Genomic DNA, 19,037 nt, shown 5'->3' on the forward strand with positions numbered 1-19,037 from the left:
AAAAAAAAAAAAAGAACTAGGATGTGTACTTCTTCTGACTAGTGAGACTGAAATGAACTGGTTGTGATGGCACATACCTATAATCCTAGTACTTGGGATACTGAAACTGGAGGACTGCAGCCAGTCTCAGAAACTTGAGGCCCTCAACAACTGAGTAAATAGGGCTAAGGTGTAGGTTCTGGGTTCAATCTTCAGTACCACACACACACACACACACACACACACATGCACACACAACAACTGTACATATTTTATTTGCTTTAGTAAATAAAAACCAGAAATGTAGCCACAGCCTGTTCATGTAAGCTGTATAATACTTTTTACACCTACACATGTATTATTTTCTTTTCATTGTGTGTGTGTGTGTGTGTGTGTGTGTGTGTGTGTGTGTGTGTGTTACTAGGGATTGAAGGGCATTCTACCTCTGAGCTATATCCCTAGCCCTATTTTATTTTTTATTTTTATTTATTTATTTATTTGGTGGGACTGGGGTTCCTAGAAGCCCTTCTATTTCCGGGCTACACTCCCAGACCTATTTTATACTTTTATTTGGAAACAGGGTCTCTTAAGCCAGCAAGGCTGGCTTCGAACCTGCGCGATCCTCCTGTCTCCACCTCCCAAGCACAGGGATTACAAGCGTGCGCCACCACGCCCAGCCTATTTTATTTTCTATATTGTAACAAGGCTCACTGTGTTACACTGAGGCTGACCTCGAACCTGTAATCCTTCTGTCTCAGCCTACTCAGTACTGGGATTACAGGTGTATGCTATCATGTCAAGCTTGTCCTGGTATTTTAATTGAATTTACATTTTCCCTGGTCCTGTTTTTAAATTTCCTATGAATCTTTATTTAAATTCAGGTATTTAAATTCTTCAATTATCCCATGAAATGGGGCAAGATATGAAAATTCACATTTAGAATCTTTAAAGCCAGCTTTCATTTTAGAAATGATGATGAAAACAATAACCAATTCTTAGGTATGAACAGTCTCATTTAGTCTTTCACATATTTTCTAATCAGATTTATTATTATTATTTTATATTTATTTATTTATTTATTTTTTGGTGGTACTGGGGTTCCTGGAAACCCTTCTACCTCTGGGGTACACTCCCAGACCCATTTTATATATTTTTTTATTTGGAAACAGGGTCTCTTAAGCCAGCGCGGCTGGCTTCGAACCAGCGCCATATTCCTGTCTCCGCCTCCCAAGCGCGGGGATTACAAGCGTGCGCCACCACGCCCGGCTCAGATTTATTATTTTTGTTTTGTAAATCTGGAATCGAGAATATTTTCAGTCTTTATTGATCTGGATTTGAAAATTAAAAACGACTTATATATTTTAGGCATTGCATTTCCAGGCGTGTTTTCTGAAGCTGCAGCCTCTGCTCAGTTAAGTTTGACACTGCAATTCCACGTTTTGTCCTGTAGGTGGCACGCACTACTCTTCTTCCTGGCCTCCTAAAAACCATAGCAGCAAATCGGAAAATGCCCCTTCCTCTGAAACTATTTGAGATCTCTGACGTTGTAATAAAAGATTCTAGCAAAGGTAAGAATGAATCACCTTTGATTTGCTAGCTTTAAAGCATTTATTGGTTTATTATGAGAATTTTAATTCTGAAAGAGTAAATAATTACCTCTTTGAGCCCATTACCTCGCGTCAACACTTACCAACACATGGCTAGGATTCTCTCATCCATATTGCTACCAACATCCCCCCCTTCCTTTTTTTTTTTTTTTCTTTTGCAGTTCTGGGGTTGAACCCAGAACTTCATGCCATACAAGCACCGAACCCCAACTCCTCATGTTATTTAATGTGCATCCCAGACTGTGTGTCATTTCATCAGCAAGTACTTTAGTTCATATGATAGGTGATAAGCTCTGCCACTTTTGTTATCACACCCTGTCAGATATCTTAGTGTTTCACTTTTCCCAGTTTTTTCATAAATTTTTTATGATTTACTGAATGAGGATCCTATCAATGTCCAGATATTTAGTTGCTATGTCTCTTATTTTTTGAATGAAAAGCCCACTTTAACAAATGATCTAATAATACTCATGAAGAAAAAAAAAACTTACGAAGAGCACTATTAAAAACTGGAAGAGGGGTGTAGCTCAGTAGTTGAAGGCATGCTTAGCATTTATGAGGTGGTAGGTCCCATTCCCAGCACCACAGGAAGGAAAGAAGGGTGGAGAATCACTAGAACATTTCTCTTTTTTTCTCATTTCATGTGATTTATATACATAAACACTGGAATAATTATTTTTTCTTATGTCATGTGATTTGTATACATATACTAATATGCTCAAAATCTTGCCGTTCTACTTAGCATTGATTGTTCGGCATTGTTGTTGTACCACTGATTGTGAATGTGTTTTATTATTTTTGTCCCTTTTCAAAATGCTGTGGACTTGTTAGTATAGCAAGTTTCGTGGTCCAATACTTGGGGTACAGTGGTTTAATAAGCATGTCATATGTTTAATAGGTATCTAAACTGATTGCCAGGGAAGTCTGTCTTGCTCAACGGCGATGTCTCTGTCTCTGATGCAAGCCTGACTGATGAGCTGTATGTGGAGTGGTCCCTTAGTGGGTGCTCCCTTGCTGAGTGCTGTGCTCCCCTGCTATCTCAGATGAGTGCATGGCTGGCAGTGTTCCTTGGTAACTGGGTTTTATGCATCAAGTCCTACCAATTTTTTTTAGTACTTCTGAAAAATTTCAAAGAAACTTCAAAGTTTATGAGTTTGTAGACTCTTGAGTAGACTTCTTACTCTAGAGTCTACAGGAGTCAGAGTGTGTTCTTTTAAATTGGTTAACAAAGCAAAGATATTTTACTCTATTGCTTCTGAAAAGGGGTAGTAGGCATCATTCTTAACTACCAAAAGTAGTCAAAGCTATTGACTGAATCATCCCATCTTGGAAATAGATATTGTAGAGGCATAACCGTGTTGACTTTCACATGGAGGTTGTCCATAGCAAACTTTCATTTTTATTTCCCAACAGTGTCCCCTTAACAAATTGAAAAATTCAGATAAGAAGAAGACTGGTCATTTGCCCAGAGCTTCATAAAATATTGGATTTGGAGGGTTAGGCTGGAGGTTAGGTCTCAATGTACATATCCTCTGAGAATAAAAGTTAATTTTAATATCAGTCTATATAGAATTTCCTCTGGCTGGTAGATCTATAATAGAAATTAGAAAACATTTTTACTGCCAACTGCAAATAGCTTTGAGGGTTCTCATGACTCAGACCCTTCATTGGTACAGGAAACTGAGAATTTATTACAGTTGCAATATCACATTTAGCTCTTTACTTTGACTTGAGTCTTCACCTTAGTTCTTTGAGTTTTTAATTTATTTTTATTTTTTGTGGTACTGGGGGTAGAACCCAGGGCCTTTCTACCTCCATGCTATACTCCTAGACCTATTGATTACTTTATTTGGAAATGGTCACACACACACACACACACACACTTTTTCTTTTTTTTTTTTTTTTTGGTGGTACTGGGGATGGAACTCCTTCTACCTCCAGGCTACACTCCCAGACCTAATTTTTTATATTTTATTTGGAAACAGGGTCTCTTAAGCCAGTGAGGCTGGCTTTGAACCTGCATGATCCTCCTGTCTCCGCCTCCCAAGTTCAGAGATTACAAGTGTGTGTCACCATTTCCTGGTGAAAATTATATTTTTTTATATTGAAATTATATTTTTATATTGAATTTATATTTTAAATTGAATGTATTTTTTAATTTATATTTTGTATTATTTTATATTTGAATTTATATTTTATATTGAATTTTTATTTTTTATATCAAAATAGAGTGTTGCTACATTGCTGAGGCTGGCCTCAAACCTTCGATCCTGTCTCAACCTCCCAAGTACCGGGATTACAGGTGTGTACCACCACACCCAGCCCAGTCATACATTTTTAGCTCTAAGATTCTGTAGCAGATCTTGTTCATACCTGTTTTTAGTTGAAATTATTTTGATGTGTTTTCCCCATTGATTCATTTCCCTTTGATTCTACTTTTTTCCATTGTCTTACCCTGGTTTGCTCTTTTTCTTAAATATCTCCTATCATTCCAACTCGATTAGTGAAGAAGGGAGGTAAATGTGCTCCTAAGTGTACCATCTTGAAAGCATAGGTTTGCTTTAATGTATTTGGGGCCTGTTTTCTGTTTAGGTGGGCCTGGATTTTATTTTATAACAAAAGACGCCTTTCTGATGGAGTATTCTAAATACGTACATGTGGATTCCCTGCTTGTCATCTGGTGTGCATCGAGGACTCTGTAGGAGAGACAGCACGGCATCTTGCTGCGTAGACACGACAGCCGAGTGCTTGGGTTTCCGTCAGGGTTCTGTTCTTTATCAGCAGCTTAACTTTGGCAGTTTGCCTAATCTCCCCGTGGCTCAGTTTCTTCATCTGTACAATGGGCATAATGGCAGCATTTATTTTATTAGATGTGTTCTAAGGATCAAATAAAATTTAAGTTTCAGCCACACAATAAACAACGTTTGGTGTTGCTCTTGTTGTTAGAGTGATAGCAATCCCAAAAAGCCATATAGCCGGGCGTGGTGGCGCACGCTTGTGATCCCCACGCTGCTTGGGAGGCGGAGACAGGAGGATCGCGCTGGCTTAAGAGACCCTGTTTCCAAATAAAAATACAAAATAGGTCTGGGAGTGTAACCCAGAGGTAGAAGGGTTTCCAGGAACCCCAGTACTGCCAAAAAAAAAAAGCCATATACCTAGCCTAGAGTGACTTAATTGGCTTTTCTTCTATTGTGCCCTTTTCTTTTAGGATAAGAAACAAAGGCATACTAATGTGGGGATTTACTTGAGAAAACAGGAGTGTTGATTTGGACTAATTCATCACTCGTTCTTTTCAGTTAGTTGACATGTGTGTTTTTACTTTCTCCCCAAACAGTGGCCATTTCTCTGCTGTATTTACCTTAGCCATCTATTCGTAAATAATGAAACTTTTTGAAGAAAAAGATCAAAACCACCAAAAGTTAAATGATAGAAGAGTTTTCCAATTAATATTAAAATGCCCCAAATTCTCTTTAGCGGGCCCAGTTTTCAAATTACAGGTTCAGAGGGGTTGGGGATGCGGTGGCAAGCCTGAGCTAGCGGCCTCATTCAGCATATTAATAGAAAGTGTATTTTAATTCTTTTTCTTTTCTAGGGATCACTTTAGAATATAAGAGAAAGAGTTTCCAGTCTTGAGGGAGATAGACCTGTGAACAGATTCTTACAGATCATACTCAGAGAGGATGCCCAGAGTTCCCTGGGAGTGTGGAGAAGGAGGGCGCAGTCACTGTCACTGACTTGTTTGATTCCGTTAGGAAACTCAGCACCCCTGGCCGCAGGTCAGTTTCCACTAGGCAAGCCTGTCTTCTCAAACAGAAATGAAAATGGAGTCTTCACTGGATTTCAACAAGCCTCCTACAAATTCTGTCTGGCCTGCATTTCTGGGAGAGTGGATGGAAGACTCCTAGCCTCTATTTTCAAGCTTGACCTAGTTGGACATTTCTTCTAATAACGTGGACTCTTGACTGAGCGGCCATGTTGAGCCAGGCTGCCAGGCTGCCAGTGTAGAGACCGAGTCAGGCACACTTTTCAAGCAGCAAGACTTCCACTCTGAGTCGGACGCAGTCAGGCTCTTTGAGGCTGAGCCAGCCATTGCATTTATTGAGTCTCTAGAACCAAAGTTGCCGCAACATTTTAAAAACTGAGGCGTGACTCAGGGACTGAGCTGATCCGTCCCCTGTTGGGCAGAGTGGCATGTGTCTTCGGAATGAGGGGTTGAATGCAGACTGTGCCGTGGGGTGAGTTCTCAGCTATACAGCAGGGAAGTCAGCAGAGGAAGCCTTCCTGTCGGCTGCTGTGTGAGCGCGTGGTTGGTTTCAGTCATTAATACTTTGGTTCTTTCTGTTCATTGTCAAGAATAGCTAAACTAAAAACGAAATAGTAAAACTGCAGGGGAGCAAAGGACATAAATGTGAAGTGCTAGTCTTTCTGTTCAGAAAAGCAAGTATGAGTCGCACAATCCAGTATTCTGATTTATTCCTCAGTGGTTGCTGAGGCGGCCAGTGTCCTAGAATCTTACTGCAACGCACTGGGTTGAGTGAGTCTAAATTGAAAGGGAACAAGGACCTAAAAAAGATTCATTTGGCCTTGTAAAGCATATAAGAAAAATTAGATTAGCAGGTCACAGTCCTCCAGTTTTTATTTGACATGTGTCGATGGAGCGCCTTCATAGTCAAATTTCATGCAGTTTGGTTTTCACTATTGAATTTAATTTTGCTTTGGGTTTTCGTAGATGTGATAGTAGGTGAAACAGGCTCATGGCCTGTGAGCTCGTTTTCTGGTGCAGTGTGCGTGCACCAGGCCTTCGCTTCCTGCTCACACCACCCTCCATTCCCAGAGCATTGTAGCAGGCCTGGTTGAAGCCCCCGCCCCTCCAGAAGGAACAAATAAATGAAACTGTCTAAATAATTTCTAAAGTTTCACACACTGCTTGAAGCTTTTCTAAATGAGAGAATGACCTGTCTCCTCACTCTGCCTAGTATGGATGTGAAAATGTAGTATTTTTTAAAAAACTTATGTGCAAAAATTTTTAAGATTATTATTCCCTTTCCCCCTTGACCACCATGGCTCCCATAGAACATAACCGACTCTTGTCTTGACTTTGTTGTTGGTTTGTACATTATAGGTAAATGCATGTTGGCTTATCTATATTATTTTTGTAAGCAGCTATTAAAAAACAGGGACATGTGCAGGGTCCTGGGTTCATTCTCCAGAACCATGACATAAATAAATACATAGATTAGGTATGTAAATAAATGAGAAAATGGAGGGACCTGCCAGATCTTTAGAGGTTGTTTTTTTTTTTTTTTTGTATATGCTTGACAAAAACTCAATAAAAGCATTTTATAATAGGCTTGTGAAATAACTCAGTTCTGAAAAATTATCCATTAATTCTGGAACCTTCAAATAACGGAAGATTATCTAGCATCCACATGTGGAATGTGGTTTTCTGAAAAGGGCTTATGTCATCGGTCTGGATTAATTTAATTTCACTATTTCATATTTTTGGCATGTAGAATTTCCAATTAATAATTCAAAAAATATGGGTGTAAGGAGCATTGACATTAATGATTTTTGAAGTAGCATCACTCGCATATGTGATGGCATTTTAACTGTGTAAATATATCATTTTTAATATAGAAAGTTATTTTAGTGTGTTTGGTTCCACATAGTTAAGATCTGCTAACTTGAATGTAATGTACTCTGTCATGCATTGAATATTTTATTTTTTTAATAGATAAAAATCCATTCCAGGTTTATGTTAACTAAATAAAAGCCAACCCACAAGGAGATAACTTTTTTTCTTGTGCATCGGGAAGGTCACAGACTTTTTATTCACATTTATTTCTTGGCTTTTCCACATCATTTAAAAAATAAGCGTCTGTATTTTAGTACTATAATATAGAAATAGTTTAAGGGAAACTGTAAGTTTTTTTATGTTTTTCAAATTGAAAATATATTTTTAATGTCTTGGAATGTTTTGTGAAAGCAGGGTACAGTGGCTTGCACCTGTAATCGCAGTACATGGGAGGCTGAGAGAGGGAGATCACGGTTTTGAAACCAGCTTCAGCAACTTGGTGAGATCCTGTTTCAAAATAAAACTAAAAGGGCCAGGGAGTGTAGGTCAGAGATGGAATGCTCCTGGGTCCAATTCCTAGTGCATGCCTACAAAAGCTTTTGTGAATATGAGTAATTAAAAAATAAGGTGCCTAGCTGGGCCTGATGACGCACGCTTGTAATCCCAGCGCTTGGGAGGCTGAGACAGGAGGATCGTGCAGGTTGGAAGCCAGCCTCAGCTACTTAGTGAGACCCTGTTTCCAAATAAAATATAAAATAGGTCTGGGAGGATAGCCCGGAGGTAGAAGGCCTCTGGGTTCCACCCCTAGTACCACCAAAAAATAAAAATAAAAAATAAATCAATAAATAAAAAATAAGATGCCTAACTTCTTAATGCTCAGTTTGGAACTAATTGCCACTTTGTGTGTGCAGCGATGTTTTCCATTTCTATAAGTACCAAAGATACAGGTAAATAATTGTTAATGTATACACAAACTGGATTTTGCTTTACCTTTCTGTTCTGCACCTGTTTTTCCCTCGAATCCACTTCATCTTCCAGATGGAAGCTTATGATTTATTTACTTATACTTATATAATAATGAGTATAGGTTTGTACTGTAGTTTTGCAGAAATATGTCTGCTGCAGTGAAATTCTTTGGATCCCTTTATAAATACATAGTTTTAGAAACAGACTTGGTCATTTTGTAGGCATACACGTTTAAAAATCTGTTAATTTATCAAATTCTCCTCCAGAAAAGATTTTCTTAAACAAATGTATACCTCAAGTGTATAAAGGTGCTTTTTTTTCTTTCTTTTTTGGTACTGGGGATTGCCTCTGAGCTACACCCCCAGCCCTATTTTTTTATTCTTTATTTTGAAGTAGGTTCTCACTAAATTGCAGAGGTAGGTTCTCACTAAATTGCAGCCTCCCTAAGTAGCTGAGGCTGGCAGGGAACCTGCATTCCTCCGGTCTCAGCCTCCCAAGTGCCAGGATTACGCGTGTGGGCACCACGCCTGGCTTATAAAGGTTTTTGTTTTCCTATATTAGATGTAAGTTTTGAAGGTCTTACAGCTTTTGTGAATCATTTAGGTAGGAATATTTTGGAAGAATAGAAGAAGTGGATTAGGGGAGGGCAAACAGGAGGGGAAAGATGAGGTTTGAGAGGGAAACAGATCAAGTAATGTTATTTATATATATAAAAGTATCACTGCCAGTTGCATTAGCTTGTATGGAGAGGGGCCTGTGGAGGGAGACTTTATTGGGGCTTCTAGATGAGAGCGGGGGAAAGGGTCTCTTGATGACTCTGCCCTTTCCCAGCCTGTGCCTTCTATGATAACAGGACCAAACACCACTCTTTTACTTATAAACACTGGTACTTTGGTGAAAGAGACTATACCAAGCAGGAACCTATTCTAAAAACTTGAGTGTGTGCAATAGTCATATACGGGGGATGTCGTGTACCACATCACTTGCACGCTCTTTAGCTTGGGCCACTGTAGCTGGCCGCCCGTCTTTGGGTGGTTTACATCAGCCCTCTTCGGCAGTACTTTGAAGTCTGTGAAATACGTAGATAATTTAGGCTGACGGACTTGGCAGGCCATTTGAGAAGCAGACTTGTTTGATGGCATGACACAAGAGGTCTGCTAACCGAGTTAGAAAGGACTGAGGCGTTTCCAGCAAAACCTTGCTTTGGCATGAAACTTAAATAGTTCTTACTTTGTGGTGCGCAGTCAGTGAGCTTCCTGTGATGTAATACGGGTCTCTCCGTGCAAAACACTAGGACGTAGGGATTTTCCTAGACCTTGCTGCTGCTCCAAAGATCAATGGGAGGGACCAAGTATGTGGCTATTTTCTCCTTTAATTCAGCTCAGCTGTAGGAAAAGGACTTTCTGGCAAGATGTGAGGTTGCAAGTCCAGAAAGATTGAGAGCCCTGGGGAAATGGAAAAGCAGCTCGTCAATGGTGGAGTTGGTGGGCCTGCCTAAATAATGAGGGCAGTCTAGTGATTATGGTGGGTCTGATACAGAGCCCTAAAAGTCGGTGGACTTACATGCTTGTAATCCCAGCATTCAAGAAGCTGAGGCTGGAGGATTGTGGTTCATGGACAGCCTCAGCTACTTAGCAAGGTCTTAGGTCTTTCACAACTCAGTGAGACACTGTTTCAAAAATAAAAAGACTAAAAAATAGGGCTGGGGGTATAGGTCAAAGATACATTGCCCCTGGGTTCCATCCCCAGTACTACAACAACAACAACAACAAAATTATATATATGTTGCAAAATTAAATCTAAAAATATATAGCCCATTATTATATGTATATGCTCTCAACATCCTGAAACTTTCTTAAACAATTTAGAATTTAATTCTTAAGCTCCTTTTTTTGTTTGTTTGTTTGTTTTTTTTTTTGTTTTTTTTTTTTGTTGTTTTTTTGTTTTGGTGGTACTAGGGTTTCTGGAAGCCCTTCTACCTTCGGGCTATACTCCCAGACCTATTTTATATTTTTATTTGGAAACAGGGTCTCTTAAACCAGCGAGGCTGGCTTCTAACCTGCGCGATCCTCCTGTCACCGCCTCCCAAGCGCGGGATTACAAGTGTGAGCCACCACGCCCGGCGTTTAAGCTCCTTTTTTAATTATAATTTTATTTTGATCACTAAATTTTATTTTGATCACTAAAATTAAATTTTTGTTTTAAAGTTTTTGATACAGATATTGCTACTCTTACTTTTTTTTTACAATACTATTTTATTTATTTATTTTTTATTATTATTTTGAAACAAGATCACACTAAGTTGCGGAGGGCCTCAACAAGTACCTGAGGCTGGCTATGAAACTGTGATCCTCCTTGTCTCAGCCTTCCAAGTACTGAGATTATAAACATGTGCCACCATGTTGAGTTACTATCTTTTTTTGTGTGTGGTACTAGTGATGAAACCTGGGTTCATTTTACTTCTATGAAGTACAATGAGGGTGCGCTACACCCTCAGCCCTATTTTCTCCTCCTCCTCCTCCTCCTCCTCCTCCTCCTCCTCCTCCTCCTCCTCCTCCTCCTCTTTCTTCTTCTTCTCTCTCTCTCTGGGACTGAACCTAGGGGCATTCTACCTCCGAGTTACCTCTCAGCCCAATTTTTTATTCCTTTTTTGTGTGTGTGGTATTGGGGTTGGAACCCAGGGACACTCTACCTCCATCCGATACCCCCAAACCTATTTTTCATTCTTTCTTTTGAAACAGGTCTCACTGAGTTGCAAAGGGCCTCACTAAGTAGCTGAGGCTGTCTACAAGCTGCAGTCCTCCTGTCTGTCTCCCAAATGCTGGTATTACAAGCATGCACCGCTATACCCAGGTACCAATTTTTTATTTTTTATTTTGAAACAGGGTCTAAGTTGGCAGAGGGCCTCATTAAGTAGCTGAGACTGGACATAAACTGGATCCTCCTGTTTCAGCCTCCTAAGTACTGGGGTTACTGGCATGTACCACTACACCCAGCTATGCTTATTATTAAAGTAAGTTTTACTTAGCTTGGCAGTTGGGAAAGAAAAAGTAACGCCCTCTCTGCTGCCAGCAGCATTACGCTGGGCAGCTTTCTCAAAGCACAGGTGGAGCTCAGCACGGCCTGAAGGCGTGCCTGCATGCCCAAGTGGAAGCACCACGTGGCAGAGATACCCAGGAGGAGAAAGAGTGTGTGTGTGTGCGTGTGTGTGCGTGTGTTCCTACAGTAGAATCGGGCACTCATTTAAGTTTATGCCTGTGGTTGGTTTAGTGGGGTTTTATTCCTGCCTAATTTGAATACTTTTCCTTACATCTTTTTTTTGTGTGTGGGTCTGGGATGGAACCCAGGGGCATTTTACCTCTGAGCTACAGCCCCTGCCCTATTTTTTATTCTTTATTTTGAAACCAGGTCTCAGTGAGTTGCAGAGGGCCTCACTAAGTAGCTGAGGCTGTCCGCGAACTGCGATCTTCTGGTCTCAGCCTCTCGAATGCTGGGATTACAAGCGTACGCCACCATGCCCAGCTTACATCTTTGATATAGCTTTTCGGTGCCAGGGAGGCGCAGTGTGGTGCGCTTGCGTGGCCTGAGACATGGCCCAGTGCTCCCGCTGGTGGCTGCCTGCGTGTTCCCGTCCCTTTCCAAGCCAGCCGTGTGTTCAGAAAGTAATTGTGGAAGGGTTAGTCTGTGGAAGCCCTCTACTGGCGTTCACTTCTTCCATTTGGGATGTCTACAGTCAAGGGCGTTCTGCGTGCTGTCCACTAATAAATGTTAAGTGGGTCAGAAGATTAACTCAAAATATACTTCCCATAATTTACAATACCATTGGTAGCTAAAAACTTCACAGATTTAAAGATAACATATTCCATTTGCTTACATGGAATTCTTAAATATCACGGAAACAAGTATATCAAAAACATTTCAAGAATGCACAATTTTAGCTCGGCATGGTAGAGCATGCTTGTAATTCCCATCCTTGGGAGGCTGAGACAGGAAGATCGCAGGTTCAAGGCCAGCCCCAGCAACTTAGGCCCTTCAGCAACTTAGTGAGACCCTCTTTCAAAATAAAAATAATGTAGATCTAGGGGGTGTAGCTAGGAGGTAGAATGCCCCTGGATTCAATCCTCAGTTCAACCAACCAAGAAAGAAAGAAAGAAAGAAAGAAAGAAAGAAAGAAAGAAAAGAGAAGGAAGGTACATTGTTGACTATGTTAGGCGAGTTGGTGTAGAGCCTGCGTAAGTTTGGTCTTTACATGTATTGCTTCCGTGTGAATCCTTTACGGTGGACCATGCTGCAATGCAAAGAATGCGCGTTAGAGTCAGCCAGTCCGGAACAAGCCTTCTTTTTATAACTTACTAGCAATGTAATTTATGATGACTAGCCTGTTAGCTTGATTTGGGGCTAATTATTCCTCATCCCTTTATTGTAGATAAGTAAATACCTACCCTTGCAAGTAGAATTACAGGTTGATCGACGCATAGGCACTGTATGCCTCGCACGTAGTAGCTTACCAGGTAGGGTTAGTTTCCCTTTGCCCCACTTATGTGCTCGCTCTTCTGTTACCTTAATATTAGAGTACATTATACATTGTGCACTTTACTCAAATAAACGTCACCACGAGGTCCGAGGAGTATCTCGTCCCCAGACCCCCATGTCGTCCCCGGTCAGTCACATTTCCCCACATCTAAACCCAGGCATCCACTCTGTTTTCTGTTGCTAGTGTTTGTCTTTCCCAGAGTGTCGTCTACATGTACTCAGACTCTGGCTTTTGAGACTGGCTTCTTTCATTCAGCATCATGCCTTTGAGAGTCATCCGGATTGTCCAAGTCCATCAATAATTTGTTACTTTTTACTGCTGAATAGTATTCCACTGTATGGATATACCAGTTTATCTTCTCATACATCAGAGTTCATTTGCATTGTTGTAATTATTTTTAGAAACATTATTATGCTTTGTAAAATTTTTAGAATAGAACAATATATCTCATCTGTCTGTGTGTGAGGACATACTAGGGTATTCTTCCTCTGAGCTACACTACTAGCCCTATTTTTTTTTTAATTTTGAAAAGAATCTGGCCCAGCTTGAGGGTTCTTCACTCCTTCCCCAAATTAAACACCATAGTAAATTTGATGACTTCCTTGCATTTCTGAGTTTGAATGCTTCTCTTCATGTTGAATAATCTGTTTTCTTTTTTTGTTGTTATTGTTTGTTTTGGGGTGAGTCCGTTCCTTCAATAATGGTTAATGCGACCCAGTGACTAATTCTTTTATTTTTCCAGATGTAGGTGCAAAAAACTGCAGGAATCTCTGTGCTGTTTATTACAACAAGAATCCTGGGTTTGAGATCATCCACGGGCTGCTGGACAGAGTCATGCAGCTGCTCGCTGTGCCTCCCGGCGGCGATCAGGGCGGCTACGCGATCAAAGCGTCGGAAGGTAGGACACCAGCAGGTGGGCTGGCCATCGAGGAGCCTAGAGGCACCAAGTGCCTTGCTTTTGATGTAGGGGTGTGAGAAGAAAGGGAAGTAGGGCTTTCTATGATTTGTTAGTCTTTTCTAGAAAATATTCCTTTTCCCTCTAGCACTTTAAGAAACCCCTTTTTAGAGCTCTCTTACGTGGCGCCCAGCGCACCGTGTGTCATCTGAACCACACTGTCCCCTCACTACTGGCACCTTTGTGCCACCATCAGAAGCCCACGCCGGGACCCAGAAGCCCCACAGTGCCGGCTCACGCCCCAGAGCTGCCGAGCCAAGGCCTTTACGGCCAAAGCAAAATTGCCGAGGTTAGTCTGAAAGACTCCATACCTGTTAATCAAGTCAGAAAGTTCACTGAGCACGGTGGGAACCTCCTGGATAAGAGCTGCAGTCAGATGCAGTTGGTGGGAACTTGCTAAGTGAATGGAAGTGTGAGCACCTCACAGAACGGTGGGCTGTTCACTGCCCAAGGATGTCTGCAGCACTTGCCCTTCATTTCCCTGTAGCTTGAACTTAAAATTTACTTTGTTTAACAGGAGATCTAGAAACAACTTAAATGAAATATTTTACCGCTAACTTCGTCCATTTACCTTACTACATTTTTATAACTATATTTGGCTTCCAAAATTTCTAACAACCTTTTTTTGGGGGTGGGGGGAGGTCTGGGGATGGGACCCAGGGGCATTCGACCTCCGAGCTACACCTCCTGCCCTATTTTCTATTCTTTATTTTGAAACAGGGTCTCACTAAGTTACAAAGGGCTTCACTAAGTAAGTAGCTGAGGCTGTCCGCAAACCGTGATCCTCCCGTCTCAGCCTCCCAAATGCTGGGATTACAAGCGTGCGCCACCATACCCGGCTATTTTGTTTCTTTTAATAGTTTTTTTCCCTACTCCTCTTAGACCTTTTTTGTTGTTGTTGTTTTGCTGTTTGTTTAAATTTTTGTTTTATTTATTATTTTACAGTAATCCTGAAATATATAGGTCCTTTCTGGGTTGAAGATGTGTGGGCTCATCTTCTTTTTATTATTTATTTAAATAAAATTGAGAGATTTATTAGATCAGGGAGTTTTTACTCATTTCTCATTAGAAATAACCCTGAGAATAAATACATTATACTTGTAGAATTATAGCATTATAATTGAATCTTGCGCTCATCCGGTGTGGCTTTACAGGTGAGGGGCGGCGGGAGGCGAGCCGAGGCGAGCCAGGCCCCAGCGTGGAGCCCGGGCTCTTTTCCCAGTGCTCTCCACGGCCGTGCCAGGCTCATGGTGCCTTTGCATGCTCGCTCACCCGCTCACCATTCCAGTTGTCCCGGCTAATGGTAACCTGCAAGCTGATGTGAACATTTTTTCCCCTTGTATGTAAAGTCTTTTCTCAGAAAGCTTACTTAATAAACAAATTAACTGAATTTAAATCAGTTTTCCAAAGTAGATTTGTACCATGTAAATGAGGTTTGAAAGGTTGCAAAGAGCTGAACTGAAAGGTTGCAAAGAGCTGAACTGGTCAACTCAAGCCATAATTTGTTGTGCATGCAGCACTGTATATAATTTTTATATCGACTCTGACTTTTATATAAACCAATATCTGTATCTTTATATGGTGACTCTCCTATCTTTTTTTTTTTTTTTTTTGGTACTGGGAGTTTAACTCAGGGGCATTCTACCTCCGAGCTACACCCCCAGCCCAATTTCATCTTTATTTTGAAACAGGGACTCTCTATGTTGATGAGAGTCTCACTGCTTGCCGAGGCTGTCCTGGAACCTGCAATCCTCCTGTCTCAGCCTCCTAAGTACTAGGATTACAGGTATGGGCCGGCCACCACACCTGACTCTTAGTTAGATAAGTTTCTTAGACATTCATGTCTTAGCAGAGTTTGAGTTTCCAGTTGAGAAGACAAGGGTGGGTAGGACAGAGGCCCTGCTTAGAAGAGCCTGCAGGGGAGAAGACCACCTTATCCTCCCCTCGCACTGAGCCTGTAAGGCGTGTGCTTTGAGGTCCACAGAGACACAGCTTCTCCAGGGATGCTGGGGGAGTAGGTGGAGCTAGGGAGCAAGGCCAAGGCCCAGGGGGAAACAGGCCTTGAGGGCGCAGGAGAGAGTGTGGTGACCGCAGGCAGTAGGCGCAGCGAGGGGCTGCATTTAGAGTCCTGGGTGCTAGCAAGGGGCTTTCCACGAGTTAGAGGGAAAGGACCAGGCGCCATCTACCTCTCTTTAAGCAGCGATGTTAGCTCTGTGCTCCAGCAGGGTTCATCCGTGGAGAGAAGTGGTGAAGAGCAAGGGGGAAGGACAGTGAGTTGCTGGAGAACGGGGAGGATGAGAGCCTGAATGGCAATCACAGGGGTCTAGGAGATGGCCGGTGGCGGAGCGCGTGCCTCACATGCACAGGGCCCTGGCTTAGTCTACAGCTCTGGGGGAATAAGGGGAGGAGAGGGTGGTGGCAGCAGTGGTAGCATTTGGAAAATTTCTTGATAACATGTCCCCCAGAACCTTTTATGATATAGTTAATACGTGTTGATATCCTTTTTTTTTTTTTTTTTTTTTTTTTTTTTTTGGTGGAAACCCTTCTACTTCCAGGCTACACTCCCAGACCTATTTTATATTTTTATTTGGAAACAGAGTCTCCTAAGCCAGTGTGGCTGGCTTCGAACCTGCCCCATCCTTCTGTCTCTGCCTCCCAAGTGCGGGGATTACAAGTGTGCACCATCACGCCCAGCTCTCGATCTCCTTTTAAAAAGTCAGATTTTTTGTTTTTGTGTGGTACTGAGTATTGACTCCAGGGGTATTCTACCTCTGAGATATACTCCCATGCCCAATTTTATTTTTATTTTGAAACAGGGTCTTGCTAGGTTGATGGGAGTCTCACTAGTTGCTGAGGCTGTCCTTAAAACTGTGATCCTTCAGGCTCAGTTTCCCAAGTACTGGTAATATAAGTGTGAACCATCATACCCGGCTTTAAAAGTCAGAATTTTATAATTCTAATTTTTTTTTTTTTTTTTTTTTTGTGGTACTGGGGATGGACCCCTTCTCCCTCCAGGCTACACTCTCAGACATATTTTTATATTTTATTTGGAAACAGGGTCTCTTAAGCCAGCGAGGCTGGCTTCGAACCTGCGTGATCCTCCTGTCTCCACCTCATAAGCGCGGGATTACAAGTGTGCGTCACCATGCCTGGCTATAATTCTAAATTTATTATATAATTTGAATCCTATATAAATTATCACTGAAACAAAGTATAATTCTTAGTATTTAATTTTCCTGGTATGCAGATATCTTCTGTGGTAGTTCAGAATGTGTTTTTAAATTAGAAATACATTTAGAAACTTTAATTGGTTGGCTTTTTTGTTTTTTGAGGGTGTGGGGATGGAACCCAGGGGCATTCGACCTCTGAGCTACACCCCCTGCTCTTTTTTTTATTCTTTATTTTGAAACAGGATCTCACTAAGTGTGGGGGGCCTCATTAAGTAGCTGAGGCTGTCCGCAAACCACGATCTTCTGGTCTCATCCTCCCAAATGCTGGGATTACTAGCGTGCGGTGGGGGCGGGGGTTTGAAACCAAGTACTTTATGTTGTTTTGTTAGGCCAAGTGGCTACTTTGGTTTTGATTATTTAGACTCAGTTTCTCTTTTCTTTTAAGTCTTTATTGGCTCTCAGAATATTATAATGTCTTAGAGTTTTTCCATATGAACTGTCTAGTAGGTGGGTGAGAGCAGCTTTGGTACAGCGTGTCTAGCCGTGTATGGCCTGGGTCAATGTGTGTGGCTGGCTTCCTGGAGAAGGGGGTGGTTACTCTCGCTGCCCTTCACCCATGCTGGCCACACAGTCGCCCTGGATTTGTGGGCATGGGCCGCATTCCCTGTGCTTTTGCCCAGGATGCTTTCTGTAAGAGCCGTCAAGCCAAAGAGTATTCGTGTCATTGTAAATAATAATTTCTCATTTTTCAGAAGGATTTCTAAGTCTATTTTGATTATCTAATGACAAATATGATTATCCTTTTTTCTTTTTCTACGGTCAATAAACTCAAGGCCTAAAGAAATGGCTTGTCAAAATAAGTCAGTGGTAAAGCTGGTATTAGTTCTTCATCTAATATATATGCATACATACATACCACAACTAAGAAACAGAGATGGTTTTCCATACTCCTAGCAAATCTTTAAACACATGAATCGGTTGTTGGGGCGTGTTTAACTACACCATTTCCTTTGACTTAATGTTATTTTACATAAAGCTTTTTCTGCTAAAACAAGGCCTTCAGTGTATCAAAGGAAGAGTAGAAACAGATTAAGAGCTACTGTTTTGTGCCATTCTTGATTACTGAGCTGTCTTCTATTACTCTGGCATATGGTTTACTTTTTAATAATTAAAAATCCCTAGTGGCTTTGCAATTGTAATTGAGCTAAGTCTGTTCACCAGAGACTCCTGCTAATGTCAGTCACGCTGACGGTTACACCTAATTTCTTTCTGTCCTTTTTAATGTATACTTTTAAAATGTGTCCAAGCTTGCTTTTGTGCTGCTTTGTGTGCTGGTTGGGATAAATGGAGTAGAACGTGATTCCCCTTTGAGAAACGTGGCCACATCCTTCCTCTGATCATCACATCGACCAAGGAGTTGTGCTGCCGGTGGGTGGTAACCTCGGCTGTGATGGGGCAGCGGCCCTGCGCAGCAGATGGAGGGTTTCCATAAGCATCAAGGGTGACTGCAGCTCCCGTGAAAAGCCGTGGCGGCCTAGTCTAGGTACCTTCCCATGCTGAGCACTTTTGCGCTGTGAGATTATCAAGTGAGATAGGATATCAAGTCAGCGCTAGAATAAGGTCGACACTGTGTGAAGAGATCAGCCTTTAACTTGATAGCAACCTGCAGAGCTTTTTAAGGTTGTAAGAGCTCAGCTCGAGGTCTCGGCGGCATGTGATCGGGTGTATGCTTTTTTTCAGGCTTCTCCCCTTTGTTTCTGTGGTTTGTTGCAAACTAAATTGTGTATGTTAAGATGTGTTCATCCTTAGCCGGGCGTGGTGGCGCACGCTTGTAATCCCCGCGCTTAGGAGGCAGAGACAGGAGGATCGCGCAGGTTCGAAGCCAGCCGCGTGCGTTGGCTTAGGAGACCCTGTTTCCAAATAAAAATATAAAATAGGTCTGGGAGTGTAGCCTGGAGGTAGAAGGGTTTCCAGCAACCCAGTACCCCCACACACACACACACAAAAAAAAAAAAATTAAAAAAAAACACAATGTGTTTATCCTTTTCAAAAATCACTTCTGGGCAAGGAGAATTCTCACCATTTTTATGTTTGGAGCAGTTTTGTGGTTGCTGGGCAAATTAGTGGCAAAAATAATTTCTTGTAGGTTGTGCTGGGCTTTGTTTGTGATTGGCTGCATTGACTTGAAAGTGTCACGCCCCCCCCCCCAAGCGAGTTTTGATTATTTACAATTCTACAGGAAACTTTAGTT

At 41.6% G+C, this 19,037-nt stretch overlaps 1 protein-coding gene across 4 annotated transcripts in view; it reads left to right on the top strand.

The window, feature by feature from the left end:
* Positions 1-19,037, top strand: part of FARSB (phenylalanyl-tRNA synthetase subunit beta) — a gene marked incomplete at both ends in the record, with an annotated part of 68,458 nt that overhangs the window by 35,621 nt on the left and 13,800 nt on the right. For 3 of the 4 annotated variants that reach the window (XM_080688910.1, XM_080688911.1, XM_080688913.1), the window contains 2 exons: positions 1,430-1,547; positions 13,404-13,559. In XM_080688910.1, the coding sequence (XP_080545036.1) occupies positions 1,430-1,547; positions 13,404-13,559 (274 nt within the window). The remainder of the gene's footprint in view (positions 1-1,429; positions 1,548-13,403; positions 13,560-19,037) is intronic. The other variant, XM_080688912.1, reaches the window with a different exon arrangement.

Source organism: Muscardinus avellanarius (assembly GCF_963383645.1).
Source record: "Muscardinus avellanarius genome assembly, chromosome: 2".
Lineage (NCBI taxonomy): Eukaryota > Metazoa > Chordata > Mammalia > Rodentia > Gliridae > Muscardinus > Muscardinus avellanarius.